Source organism: Dasypus novemcinctus, chromosome 7 (genome assembly GCF_030445035.2).
Source record: "Dasypus novemcinctus isolate mDasNov1 chromosome 7, mDasNov1.1.hap2, whole genome shotgun sequence".
NCBI lineage: Eukaryota > Metazoa > Chordata > Mammalia > Cingulata > Dasypodidae > Dasypus > Dasypus novemcinctus.
Window position 1 is genome coordinate 114,489,904 of NC_080679.1, and position 19,246 is coordinate 114,509,149.

Consider the following 19,246-nt stretch of genomic DNA (forward strand, 5'->3'; position numbering starts at 1 on the left):
CAAAAAAATAATGAACCTGAATCTGATCAAGCCAGTATCTCTACCGACCAATTTACAGAAAATAATAGGGACAAAAGAATATTTACATAGTACCACGGGATGCAGCAAATCCAGACTGTGGGAAGGTACAGAAAAAACCATTATGAGAGTGGGTATCTTTATATTAAATAAGAATCAAAAAACCCATCAACCCATAGCAATACTGGACTCTAATTCAAACAAAAAAAGTTACAGCAATATAAACATTGCCCAGATAATGATGACAGAAAGGAATTCTGTTATATTTTCTAGATGTGATATAGATAATAGAACATTTTTTTAAAAAGTTCTTATCTTTTAGATAGTTACCTTTTTTCAGATTAAGAATGACATTGATACCTGTGATGGGTTTTAAAATAATCTGGGGCGGCAGACTTGGCCCAGTGGTTAGGGCGACCATCTACCACATGGGAAGTCCACAGTTCAAACTCCGGGCCTCCTTGACCCATGTGGAGCTGGCCCATGTTGTGCCACGCAGGGGTGTCCCCTGTGTAGGGGAGCCCCACCCGCAAGGAGTGCGCCCCATAAAGAGAGCCGCCCAGCACGAAAGAAAGTGCAGCCTGCCCAAGAATGGCGCCACACACACGGAGAGCTGACACAAGATGATGCAACAAAAAAGAAACACAAATTCCCATGCCGCTGACAACAACAGAAGCAGACAAAGACGCAACAAATGGACACAGAGAACAGTCAGCTGGGGCGGGGGTGGGTGGGGGGGGGGGAGGGAAGTGAAATAAAATAAATCTAAAAAAAATAAATAAAATAATCTGGAAGGGATGGTGGTATAGGGAAGCAGATGATAAACACTGACAATCATTGAAGCTGTACTGGGTTCTTATTCTATTCTACTTTTGTATGTGATTGCAATTTTCTATAATAAAATATTTTTTTTAAAGGCAACTTCATCTGTTTTATAGAGTCCCTTCTTATACTTTAGCACTACATATCAAAATATTTATGAGGGAAGCAGCTTTGGCTCAATGGATAGAGCATCTGCCTACAACATGGGAGTTCCAGGGTTCAAACCCTGGACCTTCTGGCCCACACGCAGTGCTGATGCATGCAAGGAGTGCTGTGCCACGCAAGGGTGTTCCCTGCGAAGGGGAGCCCCATGCACAAGAATTGTGCCCTGTAAGGAGAGACACCCAGCGCTAAAAAAGTGCAGCCTGCCCAGAAGTGGCACTACACACATGGAGAGCTGATGCAGCAAGATGACACAACAGAAAGAGACACAAGTTCCTGGTGCCGCTGACAAGAATATAAGCGGACACAGAAGAACACAGCAAATGGACACAGAAAGCAAACAACTGGGGGAGTAGGGTGGGCAGGGAACAGGAAAGACATAAAATAAAAATTTTAAAAATCTTAAAAAAAAAATTTATGAGACGATATTATACCTGCGATTTACCACTAAATAGTACGTGGGAAGAAAAGGAATAGGTGGTGGAGATGAGAGCACAGATGAAACAATACTGATACTGACAATGAACTAATACCTAAAGCTAAGCAATGCTTTTTATTTTGTTTTTGTTTTTTTTTTGATAAAGGAAACAATTTTATTTTTGAATAAGCATGAAACCACAATGTGACAAATCACAGGCAATCTGCTGAAGAGTACAAGGATAGAATGAACACTAACTCATTTATATAGTCAACCAGATACAGTCCTGGATACATGTAAAAGGACTTGGCAACATTTGTCATGTAGCTCATGTTCAATTCACCTGGTAATTAGGGTGGGCCCTTGTTAACTGCCTCTATCCAATGGATTATTAAAACCAGAGGAAAGTTAAAACTTAGAGCCTGACCCCCAAGGAAATAAGAGAAGGGTGCTACCTTTCTTCATGTTTACATTCCAAAAATTTCTCACAGATATTCTTGGGTTGTAAATGTGGCAAAAAGGTTATATATCTTTTAAAAATTTTACATACATCTCAAAGAAAGAAAGGATTTATAAAAAGCTCTGCACAAAAATAGGCTCTAAGGCAGGAGGTGGGACCTTTTCCCTTTTTGCAGATGGAAAAATTTATATTTACATTTACCCTTTCTAGTCCATCAATGTGTTTATTTCCGGTAAATTTGGGTCTCAAATGTATTGGATAATGGATTTTAACAGGGAAAAGTGCTTAATGCCCAATATACAGATAAATAAAATGGCAAACTGAACAATATTTCTTGCTATGTTCTCAAATCATAGTAAGGAATGGACCTGAATAAAATGATCCTAGGGCACTGGCAGCACGTAATGTGAAGAACGTTAGTTAGATATCTGCTACTGATCGGGGACTTCTGTTGCTTCTTTAAGTGAACACAGAACAATAGAGTGAAAGGGCTTACTACCCCAGGATCTGTTTATCCACAGGGTGATCAGTTTTTAACAGCCCAAACCATAGAGATTGAGACTAGCCATTTCTGCTGGAGGTCTAAGTAACCAACATGTGATGGAACTTACGCTCTGCTGGGGATGACCTGGAACTTATGGCAGGTATGGCTGCCTATAAGGACCTGAGGGCCCATAACAGAGAATGTAAAAAAGTCTAGATTCTAGAGTGATAACAATCAATCAAGAGCAATTTTGTCTCCCAGAGGCTATTTTGTAATATCCCGAGATGCTCCTGAACATTTTACATATATGAAAGTCCCAAGCTTATCCAACCAAAAACAGCCATTGTGCCCAGGCTGACAAAACTGTACCGAACAGTTGGGCACACTAGACAAATACCCCTTTTAAGACTCTACCAACAACTCTTGTACAAGGGATGAAGACATTTTTACTATACTTGTGTCCCCTTACTGCGACTGGACCATGGATTGACACCTATCCAATGTCAAACCATGGTCCACTGTATGCTGACCAATAACCAAGGTATGCCTTTGACTTCATTTTGGAAATCTGTACCAGGAAACTAAACCCAATGACTGGTGGGGAATTAAGTTCCCAGGATCATCATGACGTAGCTCTAAGCATGACACACTCAGGTCATGAACTGGTGTAAAGGAAAGCCAAAGGAAATTCTGAGAATGAAAACGGACAAGAGAAAGCAGCTGATTTCATATCTATCCATAGATCTCTTATTTCTATGAGCATCAATGAATGCCCTACCAACACATAACTAACTGTCCCTTGAAATCCCAAGTGTTAATAATTGAGCCCCTCAAAGACATGGTTACCTGAATTCTAGTACCCTTTGCACAACTGCTTCTGTAGAATCTTTGAGAACTTGTTAACGAGGTAAGGGGGGCTGGGGTAAAATAGTTATAAGGGAGACCAAAGATGGGCCAAGGAAGTGTCCAGTTACAACAATAAGGGTTAGAGCCTGGTTGCAACAGATTCTTAAACTGTTCTCTCTACTTCTTTATATGTTTGAAAATTTCCAGGCAATATGTTTATTTTTAAAGCTACTAAATCTATGACCTACATTTTATAATGAAGTAAAGAAATATTTCTATTGTACCCAAAAGGATGCATTCAAAATTTACCTGCTGCAGTATCTGACTTTGTATTAGGAGAAGTGGGTGGTCTCTCACACCGCTCTGTACTTCTGGACTGAGAGTTTTCACAAGTGTTGTTAGGTTCCAGTGAGGTGGACAGAGTAGAGACTGAACTTTCTGACTGGTTCTCAGTCACAACTGATACCACACCTTTTAAGGAGTGCATCTAGGGAGAAGACAAATTGGAATTTAACAGAGAAGAATTAAATTTGCTATGGCAAAATAAGGCCAAAACATGAGTTAAACCAATGTATACTCTACAGGAGGGAGAAATAGTAAACTTTTCAAGTAGATAAATATATAATATATAATCAAATACTCCTTAATATCACATTATGAAATTAAACTATAAGCTGATGAAAGCACACACACACACAAAATTCTTAAAGCATACTGTTTTCTTTCAGATTAGAATTCAAAGAAAAAAGTTACAAGTTATTATTAGTAATTTTCCGTTCAGAGCCACTTCTTTTCAGGAGAAGTCAAGAGGCTGCAAATGAGAAATTACTAAGTACAGAGTCCTTAAAATATGTCAAGCAAGATACTATTAGGGTGACAGCAATTCTCCCATGCAACAAAGTAATGATGATGTGTATTATGTGCTTGGGGGTAAGGGAAAACTTGAGAAAAAAGACTAAGTTATCACTTAGTATTAAATATAGGTACCTCCAACTTCATAATGCTATTTGCAAAATCAATCCAGGAAACAACAGTTATTATCTTAAAAGTTTAAAGGAACTGGCAGGTTCCTGCATATACAAAAGGGTTCCATAAATTCATGACATATTTTTTATCAGGTTTATGCAAAGAACAATTCTGTTCCGTCTCACCTGTTGGACTTTGTGGATTCTGGTAACAAGTTCATCTGCAGAAACACTTCCTGCTATTACTTCCAAGGGAATTCCACTGTCTCCAATAAAGAAACTGGATGGAACACACACTACAGGATCTGTACAGTTTAATTAAGTCTAACATTTCATTTGAAATAAGGAGGCAATTTTATAAAACACTAACTGATAACGAAGCAAAACACATTTTGCAAACTTCATGTTTAAGAAACAATTTCAGGAAGGTACTTAAGTATAGAATTATCATATGACCCAACAGGGACAAGAGGTAACTATACATCAATGTTCACTGCAGCATTATTCCTAACAGCCAAAAGGTGGAAGCAACCCGAATGTCCATCAGAGTTGAATAAATGTGACGTATACATAAATGGAATATACCATTGAAAGGAATGCAGTTCTGACAATACTACAACATGAACGAATCTTGAAGACAGCATTCATGTTGAGAGAAGACCAGAAACAAAAGGACAAATATTACATGATTTCACTTATACCAAATAGCTGGAATACGCAAATTCAGAGGCAGAAAGGTGATTATAAGATATGACAGGGTAAGTTTGGGAATTAATCCCTAATGAGCAGACTTTGTTTGAGGTGATAGAAAAGTTTCTGTAATGGATAGTGGGGATTGTAGCACAAATTGTGAATGTCATTAATACCACATTATAGGGGGCGGCGGACTTGGTGCAGTGGCTAGGGCGTCTGTCTACCACATGGGAGGTCCATGGTTCAAACCCGAGGCCTCCTTGACCCATGTGGAGCTGGCCCATGCACAGTGCTGATGCGCGCAAGGAGTGCCGTGGCATGCAGGGGTGTCCCCCACGTAGGGGAGCCCCACGCGCAAGGAAAACGCCCCGTAAGGAGAGCCGCCCAGAACTAAAGAAAATGCAGCCTGCCCAGGAATGGCGCCGCAAACACAGAGAGCTGACACAAGACGATGATGCAACAAAGAGACACAGATTCCTGTTCCGCTGACAACAACAGAAGCGGACAAAGAAGAAGACGCAGCAAATAGACACAGAGAACAGACAACTGAGGTGGGAGGGGGGGAGGGGAAATAAATAAATAAATCTTTAAAAAAAGAACACCAAAAAACATTTATTTGTATATCTGAGTGAAGAACATCTTTTACATTTGTCTATACTATAAATTTTTTCTACATGCCTTTTGCTCCCAGCTGCCTCTTGCCAGGTACTTTTTATTTGTCAGCTACTTTTAACAATCCAAACTGCTCCATATTGCTTTTCAGATATTCACAATAAAAAACTCCCTGCATTCCTACTTGAGATAATGTATTATCTCAAAGGACACTCAGTAACATAGTTTCCATATCAAGAAAACATGATTTCCTAAATAAAAATGAATATCTAAATTTCATGAAATAACCAAAAGAAATGTAAATCCTCTAGCTGAATATATAAAAAACTGGTTCTTCATTGAAAGGATACAGATCTGTGAAAATTGTAGGCAGGCTTCACTGTAAAAGAAAAACAGATGAATGTTTCCCAAATGTCAAGTTGTTTTTATAAAAACTTACTGTACCAATCAAAAGTATTTCCTCAGAAGCAATGAGTTCCTTTCACAGCCCTGAGAAAAATATAATTCTTATTTTACAAGACTGTTTTAAGTTTGTTCATTTTATAATTTTCAGATTAAAGAACCAATGGCTCTTACAACTCAAGAACTGGTGGCAGGATCTGGTTACTAATTTTCCAGAATTAGTATCTGCCATGTTATTTCCCCAGCAGCAATTAAGTATACCAGAATGCAATCTAGTCACCTGTAACAAGACAGTAATAATCCCTATGACTTACCTGTGCACGTGATAACGTAACACTTTGTAACAAAGGTTTTGAAACAATCAAAATATCCCCAATAAAAAAGAATTTTGCAACCGTGGAAAAGGGACAGAAATTGGTGTTGAAATGCTACCATTTTTGTACAAATGGGGAAGAAAACAAACCTAAATATAGTTTCGTGATTATTGGAAGAAATATCTCAGAAAGAAACATACTTAAGAAATTGGTGACACTGATTGCCTCTAGAGAAGGGAACTGAGTGGTTAGAGATAACAATGGGGAAGAGACTTTGTACTATAAAATAAGAGATATTAATCGGCATGGATGAATAATTCCAAGAATCAAATTAAATCTTCCAAGAACTAGCCTCCCATGTGGGAGGGCCTGGTATGGTGTTCGGTGCCTCCTGGAGAAGGTGAGCAAACAATGAGCAGACAAATGAGAGGACCATCTGAGGGACAGTAAAAAATAAATAAATCTTTAAAAAGAAAAACACTTATTACAGCCCAAAAAATGTAAAATTCTGTAACTAAACACTGCTATGAGGCAGGCTGAACTATGTTATTTGCTTTGTTATGACTTTTTTATTAATATGAAAAACTTTTAAATAAAAAAAATGTACAAACCTATAGACAAATTTCTGAATATTTTAAACCTGAGAGCAATTTTCAAACACTATTCATTCTGGTATTATCAATTTCAAAAAGATTTTCTTTCACTTTTACTGAACCTGTGGTTGATGCTAGGGATGGTCCATACTCACGAGACTTGAATCTCTGGACTGCCCATATGCCAGCTAGGCCCTGAGCCTCAGCAGAGTGGTAACTCCTACTCTTTGGTTCGTTGGTCTTACCCAGGTCAGGTAACAGGAAGGTGAAGATGGTCAACCATCACACCAGGGAATCAAGAGCGCCTACAACTATAAGCAAAGGAATTGCATCCAGGGTCCACAGGGTCCACAGGATGGAGAAATAAAATATGGACTAGAGAGGACTTACTGATATTTACTATGGAAGTATTGTGACGAGTTATAGAAGAAATTTTAGCACTGAGGTGGAGAAAGTGGCCACAGTAGTTGCTGAGGGCAGGGAGAGGGTAGGAGAGATGTGATGTGTGGGCATTTTTGGGATTTTGAGTTGCCTTAATGACACTGCAGGGTCAGATGCTGGACTTTATACATCCTGCCATAACCCACTGAATTTACTGGAAGAGAGTGTGAACTACAGGGTAAACTATTATCTGTGTAGTGCAGCAGTGCCCCAAAATGTGTTCAATGAGTGCGATGAGGGTGCTGCAATGATGAGGGAGGCTGTTGGTGTGGGAGGTGTGGGGTGGGGGGTTGGGGGGAATACAATCTCATATTTTTTAGTGTAACAGCTTTTTTGTGATGTATATATCTTAAAAAACAATACACTTTACAAAAATGATATGGTGGGGAGTGGATTATATGGGAACCTCTTTTTTTAAATGTTTTTTTAATATAACATTCCTTGTGATCAATAAAAAAAATTTAATTTAAAAAAGGATGGACATATTGTTTTGCATTTGTTAATGAATTAATGTCTCTAGGCATTAATCACTGACAGCTGCTAACACCATAAAAGAGAGACATTATGTGCCTTCTAACAGAAGACAAAGCCATGACCAATGAAGTAGTCTTGAGAAAAAAATTAAACCTGAATATGATCATGTCTCAAGATTTATCAATTTATAGGAAACAGAGGACCAGAGGAACAAATTAAATGACACAACCAGGGATGCAATCAACAAAATCCAGATGTCGAAACTATACAACAAATGATCTGATTTCTTAAAAAAATATATGTTACAAGGAAAAAAGAGAGAGAAAGAAAGAGGGAGAGGGATCGATGAAAAGAAAGGAATCCTACAGACTAAAAGAGACTTGAGAGAGATTATATCAGGAACTTGTTGGATCTTGAACCTAGCAAACTATAATAAATTATATACATAAATAAATAAAATTATGACTGATGAGACTACTGAAAATCCCAACAGTAACTAGTATTTGATATTAAGGAAATATTAATTTGTTTTTGAAATATTACAATTATATTAAAAATTAAGACTTACGCTTCAGAGACATAATGAAATACATATAGATAAAATGGTAAGAGCCTGGGATTTCAAAATTTTATGGAGTAAGTAGAACTGGGTAGGGGGGTTCAGATAAAACAAGATTAGCATGAGTTGATAATTGTTGAAACTAGTTGAAAGAACATGGGGTTCCATACACCAAAAAATTAACCTTTTTTGTTTCATGGATCCCTCTGCCAATTAGGTGAAAACCATGGACCCCTTCCCAGAACGTAGTGGCAGATATTTTTAGGTCCCTTAATATCAGCCTATCTTTAAATTTTAGGATTATTCAAAATTATCTTTTACAACTTTCCCTTAATTTCAATACTGATAACCTAACACAGTTCAACACAGTTTGAATGGTCACTTTCAACGAACATTTAGAAATTTGAGTTTTCCCACAGCATCATAAAACCACCTCCACCATCCTTACCAAACTTTTTGCAGGTTAACTGCACTCAAAACACACTACATTAAAATAAAAATCATACTAAGTCCACACTATATTTAATTAAAAAAAAATTTTTTTTTTAAATTTATCTCTCCCTTCCTCCCCCCAGTTGTCTGCTCTCTATGTCTATTCACTGTGTGTTCTTCTGTGACCACTTCTATCCTTATCAGTGGCACCGGGAATCTGTGTTTCTTTTCGTTGCGTCATCTTGTTGTGTCAGTTCTGTGTGTGCAGCGCCATTCTTGGGCAGGCTGCACTTTCTTTTGCACTGGGCAGCTCTCCTTACGGAGTGCACTACTTGCGCATGGGGCTCCCCTACATGGGGGACAACCCTGCGTGGCACGGCACTCCTTGCGCGCATCAGTGTTGCGCATGGGCCAGCTCCACACGGGTCAAGGAGGCCCAGGGTTTGAACCGCAGACCTCCCATGTGATAGGCGGACGCCCTATCTATTGGGCCAAGTCCGCGTCCCCACACTATATTTATATTATTTAATAAATAGAGCACACCCGCACCAACACGTCCCCTCAAGAATAATGGTTTTTTGAATTTTCAATACAAGTTCAAGGACCCCTGGTTAAGATCCCCTGCATTACACTATTCAATTGCTTTTGTAAATGTCTGAAACTTTCCCTAAAAAAGTTTTAAAAAGGAGGGAGAAGAATGGGAAAACAAAAGACTTGAAGAAGTACTATGAAGAACCTATAAATACTGTTGTTTTCAAAAATTAGATCCCAAAGAGTGGGTGATCAACTTTTCAGAGATATTCAATATATAATTTATGGCTTCTTCCAAGTTCTTGTGAGCTGGAGATCACAGTTCTTGCATCCTGGTACACGTCACATAGCTACTTGGTAGACTGGGAGAATTTGACATTTTTTAGCAAGATATAATAATGAATTTGGAAAATGGCAGTAAGAATTTAAGATACCCAAAACATAATATTAACATTCTTATTGTCCAAGGGTATCACCATAAATCACAACTTTAGGCCATGATTACAATGTAAAAAATTCATGAAATATAAAACATAAGCAAACCTTTTGGTATCAATTCTAATAGCAACAAAACTGTTTGCAGAGGCTTCTGTCACTTTCTCATCTTCCCAAGTTGCAGCCATCCGCGTAGATTGCTCATCATCATCTGTAAAACATTTCAATAATCCTTATATCATAAAGTCAGGATCTGCTGATTACAAATCCTATTCCATGGAAATTTGGAACTTCAGATAAAATATACTCCCACAAAAAACATTTTCCACCAAATTTGAAAACTGAATTTTTCTATAAAATGAAGTGAGTGCACACATTGTTGACATAAGAGCAATGAAAAATGAAATGCTGCTATTTAGATTAATCGAAGTATTTTCTATAAGGCTTCAAATTATGATGCAAATAGCATCACAAAAATAAGTAATGGGTACCAAGAAAAACACAGTACCTCTTTGGGCTTTTATACAATATATGATTTTAGAGAATAAAAGTACAATACCCTTTTCTTTTTCTTTTTTTAAAGATTTATTTATTTATTTAATTTCCCCCCCTCCCCTGGTTGTCTGTTCTTGGTGTCTATTTGCTGCGTCTTGTTTCTTTGTCCGCTTCTGTTGTCGTCAGCGGCACGGGAAGTGTGGGCGGCGCCATTCCTGGGCAGGCTGCACTTTCTTTTCACGCTGGGCGGCATTCCTCACGGGCGCACTCCTTGCGCGTGGGGCTCCCCCACGCGGGGGACACCCTTGCGTGGCACGGCACTCCTTGCGCGCATCAGCACTGCGCATGGCCAGCTCCACACGGGTCAAGGAGGCCCGGGGTTTGAACCGCGGACCTCCCTTATGGTAGACGGACGCCCTAACCGCTGGGCCAAAGTCCGTTTCCCCCCTTTTCTTTATATGTAACAATTTTCTGTTGAGAATTTCAATGTCTTCCACATGTAGTATAGTACTTACTCTCCAAATTATTCCACAATATAGAGAAGCAATATAGAGGTACAATTCTGCTTGCAGTTTTGAATTTGCCTTTTACTATAGCTATACTAATTATCATTTATAATAGTTACAATGATCCCAAACTAATGTATGGTGACAAAATTCAGCATAGTGGCTGCCCTGGTGTTAATGGGGAGAGGCTATTATTAGAAAAGGAGCCCTCTGGGGTGCTGGAACAGTTCTACATCTTGATCTGAGTGACAGTTACACAGATGTATTCATATGCAAAAATTCATTGAGCTGTTTGTTCACTTTGTAATATATATATGTACTTGACTGTATGTCTTATCTTAATAAAAATGTTTAAAAATCTCTATAAAGAGATTGTTTCCAAGTTTAGATTTATAATGTCTAGACTATGGCATAACCACTTATTTATGGGCAAAAGGAACTTACCTGAATCACTGAAAAATATTTCTGAGGTTAGCAGAGCTAAGTGCTTTTTCAAAGGTAAGCAATCTTTTCCAATTCACGGATTTAAAAAACATTTAAGGACACAATTTTAGTTTAACAAAAGATCATTTCTACTCTTTCGTAAGTTGCTTTCTCCATGTATCCCCAAGCTATCCTTAGCCCTCCCTATCTCAGTTTATAATACCTCCATCTTTTCAATTCTGAGTCAAAAAACCTTAGTTATCAGGAAGCAGATCTGGCTCAACAGATAGAGTGTTCCCCTAACCACATGGGAGGTTCAGGGTTCAAACCCAGGGCCTCCTGACCCATGTGATGAGCTGGCCCACGTGCAGAACTGACGTGCTCAAGGAGTGCCCTGCCATGCAGAGGTGTCCCCTGAGTAGGGGAGCCTCACAGGCAAGGAGTGTGCCCCGTAAGGAGAGCCACCCAGCGCAAAAAAAGTGCTGCCTGCCCAGGAGTGGTGCCGCACACAGAGAGCTGATGCAGCAAGATGATGCAACAAAGAGAAACAGATTCCCAGTGCCGCTAACGAATATAAACGGACACAAAAGAACACACAGCAAATGGACAGAGAGCAGACAACTGGGGGGGGGGGGGATGTGGAAGGGGAGAGAAATAAATAAATAAATCTTTTTAAAAAAGCAAAAAAACACTTTACTTATCCGTGCCTCCAATGACTTTACCTTCAAACATACCCAAAATAAAACTATTTCTCACTGCTTCCACTGCTACCACCCTGATCCAAGCAACTAGCCAATCCTGCCTAGGTGACTCCAATAGTCTCCTAAATAGTTTTCAGCTTTGTCTATTTTTTTTTTTAATGTGGTGGAAATGTAATTTATTTTCTTTTATGAAATGTAACTTATTTAGAAGTCTTCAGGTAAACACAAATTATTAAATTATTATTTTTTTAAATATTAGTCCAAGGTTCTACCATCATTTAACAAGTTTGGAAGCTACAGTTAATATTAAGTATAATATTACCACTATTAATATTTAAGAACACAGCAACTTTCTTTAAAAAGAAAGTCAGAGCACAACACACTTCTGCTCAAACTCTACAATTGTTTCACAACGCCCAGGACACCCATGCCCAGGACAAAGAGGATGCACAGAAAGGAAAAGGGAGACCCCTATACTTTGGCTGGATCTATTCTCCAAACTCACTGTACAGATAAACCCTAAAACAGCACATGTTATTCTTTAAAGATTGGGAAAATTGTGGAGTTTTTTTGTTTTTCCTTTTTGTTAGCTCCAGTCAAGGAAAGCTAGATCATAACATTTGTGGATACAAGCTTAAGGAACCAAAGTCTCAGAGTATAAATTCCAGCAATAACACTCTAAAATATCAAAATATCCAGATTTCAACAAGGATTACAAACATGCAAAGAAACAGAACTGACGGCCCAGGCAAAGAAGAAAACTAAAGCAACAGAAGTCATCAATGAGGAGGCTCAGATGTGGGACAATCCAAACAAAGACTTTAAGAAAATGGTCCTAAATGTGCTCAAAGAGCTAAAGGAAAATATGGAAAGACCACTAAAGGAAATAAGAAAAACAATATATGAATGCAAAGAGAATATCCACAGGGAAATGAAAATTATGAAAAAGGAAGCAAATCTGAAGACTACAGTGACAGAAATTAAAAATTCTCTAGAGGTGTTCAACAGCAGACTGGAGCTGGCAGAAGATAGAATCAATGAACCTGAAGATAAAACTATTAAAATCATCCAGTCTAAGAAGCAGAAAGAGAAAGAATGAAAAAAAGGTAAACTGAGCCTTAAGGAACCTGTGAGACAGCACTAATTTCCAAAACCAAAATATGCATTATGGGAGACAGTGAAGGAGAAGAAAGGGGCAGAGAGAATATTCAAAGTAATAATGGCTGGAAATTTCCTAAATTTAACAGAAGATATAAGGATATACATCCAAGACGCCCAAAAACCCTACATGGGATAACACCAAATAGACCCACACTGTGCCAAGTTATAATCAAACTGCTGAATGCCAAAAATAGATAGTTCTGAAAGCCACAAGAGAAGCAAGGTGCAACATACAGGGGAGCCTCAGTAAGATTAAATGCTGATTTCCCATCAGAAATCATGAAGGAAAGAAAGCAGTGGGAAGACATATCTAAAGTGCTCAAAGCAAAAAAAATGCCAACCAAGAATTCTATATCTAGCAAAACTGTTTGAAAAACAAGGGAGCTATTAAGACATGCCTAGATAAACAAAAGCTGAGGGACTTCATCACCATTATACCAGCCCTACAAAAGAAACTAAGGAGAGTTCTGACAGTTTTAAACGAAAGGACAACAGACAAGAGATAGAAGCCACATGAAGAAATAAAGATTTCCAGTGAGGGTAATGACCCAGGTAAATATAAATGCCAGTACTACTGGCTTGTAACTCTAGTCTTCCTAGAGGATCTACACAAATGCATAAAAATGTGATGAGAAATCAGTGACTTGGGGTTCATAATATATTAATATAGAATTTGTGACAAGAACTCCATAAAGGTGGAGAAGCAAAGGGTATAAGAACACAGTTTACAAATGCTATTGAAATTGATAAGCTGGTATTAAAGAAAAGAGACTGTTATAGGTTTAAAATATTAAATTTAAGCTTAATGGTAACCACAAAGAAAATCAGAGACTGTGCACTCATAGAGACAGAAAGTAGAGTACAGGGGGAGAGGAACTGGGAAGTTAATGCAAAATGGGTGTAGGTTCTGTTTGGGTGAAGGGGAAGTTATAGTACTGCATGAGGTGGTGAGGGCACTGCAACAATGTGAATGTGATTTCCCACTGAATGGTATGCTTGGGAAAGGTTGAGATGAGAATATTTAAGTTGTACATGTTTCCACAAATGGAAAGAAAAAAAAGAGAAACTGAAGAGATAATGACACTTAAAGGCAACACATGACACTGCATGAGATCTAAGAATGGAGGAGAAAAGACTCAAACATTTTTGGAACATAAGAAAAAAACTGGGAAATGGACTTTGGCCCAGTGGTTAGGGCGTCCATCTACCACATGGGAGGTCCGCGGTTCAAACCCCGGGCCCCGTGTGGAGCTGGCCCATGCGCAGTGCTGATGCGTGCAAGGAGTGCCGTGCTACACAGGGGTGTCCCCCGCGTAGGGGAGCCCCACGCACAAGAAGTGCACCCATAAGGAGAGCCGCCCAGCACAAAGGAGGGAGCAGCCTGCCGAGGAATGGTGCCACCCACACTTGCCATGCCGCTGACGACAACAGAAGCGGACAAACAAACAAGACGCAGCGAAAAGACACAGAAAAAAAAAACCAGACAACCGGGGGAGGGGAGGGGAATTAAGTAAATAAAAATTAAAAAAATTAAAAAAATTAAAAAAAAGAAAAAACTGAATATAGACTGTAAGTTTTATTTCAATGTTAAATTTCTTGAACTTGATAACTGTACTTAAGATTGATTACATAAGTGAATATCCTTGTTCACAGGAAATGTACACAGCAGTATATGCATTCAAGGAGTATGTTAATGTGCAACCTATTTTTAAATGTTCAGAAATAGGTAAAATGGTAAGGCAAAGGTAGCAAAATGTTGAAACTGGTATCTGGGGTGTGGGGATATATTGGAGCTCTTGAATAGGGTTTATATTATTTTTGCAACTGTCCTATAAATTTGAAATTATTTTTAAAAAAGTAAACAGGGACTACAATGCACCCATTTCCATGACCGAAAAGAATGCTCCATTAGCAGAAACCTAAATGCTGAAGAAGTGCAATGAAGGAAAACTACCATTAGTGGTTAAATAATTCTGAGTGTGTCTTCAGTCTACAGAAGTATTAAATTTCATGTAAATGACTCACTGTCAAACTATAAAGTTCTTACTATAAACATTTCTTAGAGAGGGTTATGGGAAGTGCAGGATTCTTTTTATTCATTCTTTCTTCCATACTTTCTCTATTTTTGAAGTATGCATTATGTACCAGATACTGGGCTATATACTAAATATAAAGCAAGACAGGGTCTGTCCTCAACAGAGCTTAAAATCTAATGGCAGGATGAATGGATGTGGCTCAAGCAGTTGAGTATTGCCTCCCACATGGGAGGTCCCTGGTTCGGTTATCATTGCCTCCCAAAAAACAAAAAACAAACAAGCAAAAACAAATGAAAAACCAACTCAGTGGAACTGATGTGGTTCGGTGGTTGAGCGCTGACTTCCCACATATGAGGTCCTGGGATCAATCCCTGGCCCCCAGTACCTTAAGGAAAAAAAAAAATCTAATGGTAGGGGGAAAAAACAACTCAACCATAAACAAACAATTACAATAATAAATGCTGTGTAGAAAAGGAAGTATGAGAAAAAATGAGACCTCTTTGGACCAGGGAAGTCCTGAAGTGACATTTAAGGAAAGATGAAAGGACTGAGCTATGTGAAGAGCCATAAGAGGCTCACAAGCAAAAGGAATAGGTATATAAAGGCCAAGAGGCAAGAACATGCTTGGGACTTTTAGGGGAAGGCTGTGTGACTGGCAGTGTCATGAGTAACAGGATGCACAAAATGAGACTGAAGACTTAGGGGGCAAATCATGCAGAACATAGTCCGCTATGGCTAAAACAGGTGGACTGTTTCTTTGTTGGTATCTTTTTTTAACAAGTCAATTTTACTGATAAATATTAATAAAGCATAAATCCACCCAAAGTGTACAATCAATAGTATTCGGTATAATCACATATTTGTGCGTTCATCACTTAATTTTTACAGCACTTTCATTATTGGCTCAATTGCTTTTGTTGTTTTTTAAGTATAATGAAAATAAGCAAGGAAGTGACCATTTATTTTTTTAATTTTTTTATTTTTAAGTTTAGCCTAGCCCTGGATTATAAAGGGAGCAAGAATGGAATATGGAAGCCAGGCTGGAGGAAACTTCAATGATTCAGGTGAGATATGATTGTGGCCTGGAATAGCATGGTCACTACAGATAAAACAGATAGATTCAGGAGATATTTTAATTCTTAGTAGGCAAATCATTAGGATTTAGGATGGAACAGGGAAGGACTTAACTAAGAGGAAAGAGCCAAAGACTCCTACAATTAATACTTATGGTTTATCCAACGGGATGTACGGTGGTGTCATTTACTGAGATGTAGAAGACCAGAAGAAAAAAACAGGCTTAGACAGTAACTACTTTTAGGTTTGAGAATCCTGTGAGGCACTCAAATAGGGATGTCAAGTAGGTAACCCAGAAGTACAGATCTGCTTTTTGGGGGATTGGTGCTTCTCACTCTTTTACCTATTCTGTACCACTCTGGATCACAAACGTATCCCCTCTGGCAGTCGCTGTCCATGACTCAACCTAGTGGTGGCAGTGGTGGCTTCACAAGCCGGAGGGGGGGTGGGGGGTGGGGGGTGGGGGGGGTGGGGTGGGGGTAGGGCTGAATGGAATCACTCAACTCAAAGCGAGCATTCTTAATACTGCTAAGTTGAGTGGGATCATTAATTATCAACGTCAGTATCTTTCGTTTCTTAGTTTTCATCGAATTATTAATTATGCTATGGAATTAGATGGGCTCAAGATTTTAGAATGAAATATATTATCGGTGGTATGAGAAATATCCAAAGTAAAAAAGCACCTAAACAGAAAAACAAAGAACTCAGAAGCAGGGTTGCAAGGTGTTAGTACTAGTACAGCCACTCCTTCCAACTCAGATAATTCCAACTGCTCAAAATGTAAAGACTTTCATGGTCTATTTTAACCAAAAAAAGAAAAAAAAAAGGGGGGTGGGTGGGTAGTAAATGGTTATCTGTCATTTAAAATTTTTAGCTCAAAAGCAAAACTAGTCAGCAGAAAACAGACATTTTTTGCTTCAGGGTCCTTAGTAGATTATTCCACCTTCCCAGGAATAAAATCTTTTTCAGTTTTACTTCTTTCAATTTACATAGATATAGTATTTTGAAAATAGTTAACTTGCTGGCTGAACCAGTAATAATCTCTTCAGTCTCTTAACATCAGTTCTCAGATATTCTTTAATTTATCCACAAAAATTTCACTAAATATAAACAGCTTGCCTAAAATATTTACCAAATGAATACTTATATGAACCAAAGTGCATACCCTTGATACCACTCTTTCCAGCTATAACTATACCTTGTTAATTCTTCCACTGAATGGATGGTATTCCCATCTTATTAAGATCTCAGTCCTAAGAAAATCTTCAGTTCTGGCTGTATTCTCCAAAGTCATGAACAAAGCTGTAAGCGATTTTAAGTGCTGCAGTTTCATTAAGTCCATTATCTACTTACTCCTGGAGTGACCCTAATGCTGTTTAATCTTGGGGATTAATTTGCTAAAACTGTAGAATAGTCAAAAGAATTTTGAAACAGGCCAACAGACTCCTTTGTGAGGTTGATAACAGTCCTACAGCAACCATTCAAGAGCCATTAAGGGAAACTGACTTGGCCCAGTGCTTAGGGCGACCATCTACCACATGGGAGGTCCGCGGTTCAAACCCGGGGGCCTCCTTGACCCACATGCAGCTGGCCCATGTGCAGTGCTGATGCGCGAAAGGAGTGCCCTGCCACCCAGGGGTGTCCCCCGCGTAGGGGAGCCCCACACGCAAGGAGTGCGCCCGGCAAGGAGTGCGCCCGGCAAGGAGAGCTGCCCAGGGTGAAAGAAAAGTGCAGCCTGCCCAGGAATGGCACCGCCCACACTTCCCGTGCTGCTGACAACAACAGAAGCAGACAAAGAAACAAGACGCAGCAAACAGACACAGAGAACCGACACCAGGGGAGGGGGGGAATTAAATAAATAAATAAATCTTTTAAAAAAAAAGTCATTAGAATTCTAAATGCATATAATACATGCTTACCAGTAAAAAGTTAAAGAACATATATGTAAGACTTAAACACTTATTTTAGTCTTTTAATAATGTGTACTAATTTCCAAATGGTTTTCCAAATATTTAATTAAATCCAGCATTTCTTTTTCAAATTAACTGAATACCACAAGAATGATTTCTAGAAATGTTTGCACACCAAAAATCATGATTTTTATTTAAATACATAAATATCAAAATCATAGATATGCAAATTTCTATACCAACTGTGGTAGTCTACAAGTGTATATACCTCAGAAAAGATCATATCCTTAAAGCTAATACATTCCTGTGGGTATAAACCTATTGTAGGTGGGACCTTTCAATTAAATTACTTCAGTTAAGGGTCTTTGATTAAATAATGCCTGACCCAAGGTGGGTCTTAAATTTCTTATTGGCATCCTTTATAAACCGGATTAATATGGAGAGACACAAAGAGAAAAAAAGCCACAGGAGCTCAGGTATGAACCCACAAAAGCTAAGAGAGAAAGCCACAGGCGGAGCAGCCAGAAGCTGAAAGTAAAGGAGCGGGAAGAGAAGACAGAGACCAGCAGACTGTGACAGAGGAGCCCAGGATCACCCACAGCCAGTCTTCTGGGATAGAGTATCACCTGATGATAACCTGATTTGGACACTTTTCTCAGCCTAAGAACTGTAAGCATGCAAGTCAATAAACCCCCATTTAAAAGCCAACCCATATCTGTTATGTTGCTTTCAGCAGCTTTTCGCAAACTAGACACCAACTTAATAACTTCATAACAGTGTACAACTGTTCAGCTTTTACTTCAAGAAAAAAAAAAGCAGTTCTGAAACTGCTAAGAAATATGACTGTTAAGACAGAAGATGTAAATCCTTTTCATGACACAGATGCATGTCCCTAACAACTATGGACCTAAGTTTCCTCATCTATAAAATGGAAATAATAAAATCTGTTCTACCTATCAAACGGATTATTTGAGATTTTACATAAAAAATACTGACAGTTTAAAACGTCATAAAACTACTATTGCACTGTTGTAATAAGGATCACTGACTGACATTTAAGTTTCTTTTTTAACTCTTTTTTTCTTACAGGATCTCAAGTTATTCATGTAAAGAATAATAAAACTCCAAAACATTAGCTTAAAAGAATCTGAACTATTCAAACTCTTCCAATTAAAAGCACTGGCATAAAAATTTAGTATAATTTAAAATATTATAAACTTCAAATTTAATATTAACCAAAATTTCTGTTTCAGCAACTACTTCCTCACTGCACTGCATA

At 38.4% G+C, this 19,246-nt stretch overlaps 1 protein-coding gene across 2 annotated transcripts in view; it reads right to left on the reverse strand.

Moving 5' to 3' along the window:
• UBXN4 (UBX domain protein 4) overlaps positions 1 to 19,246 on the reverse strand; it is a 61,628-nt gene that overhangs the window by 40,938 nt on the left and 1,444 nt on the right. For both annotated transcript variants that reach the window (XM_004480159.5, XM_071216472.1), the window contains exons 2-5: positions 9,770 to 9,872; positions 5,831 to 5,859; positions 4,362 to 4,480; positions 3,520 to 3,697 (exon numbers count right to left, since the gene is read on the reverse strand). In XM_004480159.5, coding sequence (XP_004480216.2) covers positions 3,520 to 3,697; positions 4,362 to 4,480; positions 5,831 to 5,859; positions 9,770 to 9,872 — 429 coding nt within the window. The remainder of the gene's footprint in view (positions 1 to 3,519; positions 3,698 to 4,361; positions 4,481 to 5,830; positions 5,860 to 9,769; positions 9,873 to 19,246) is intronic.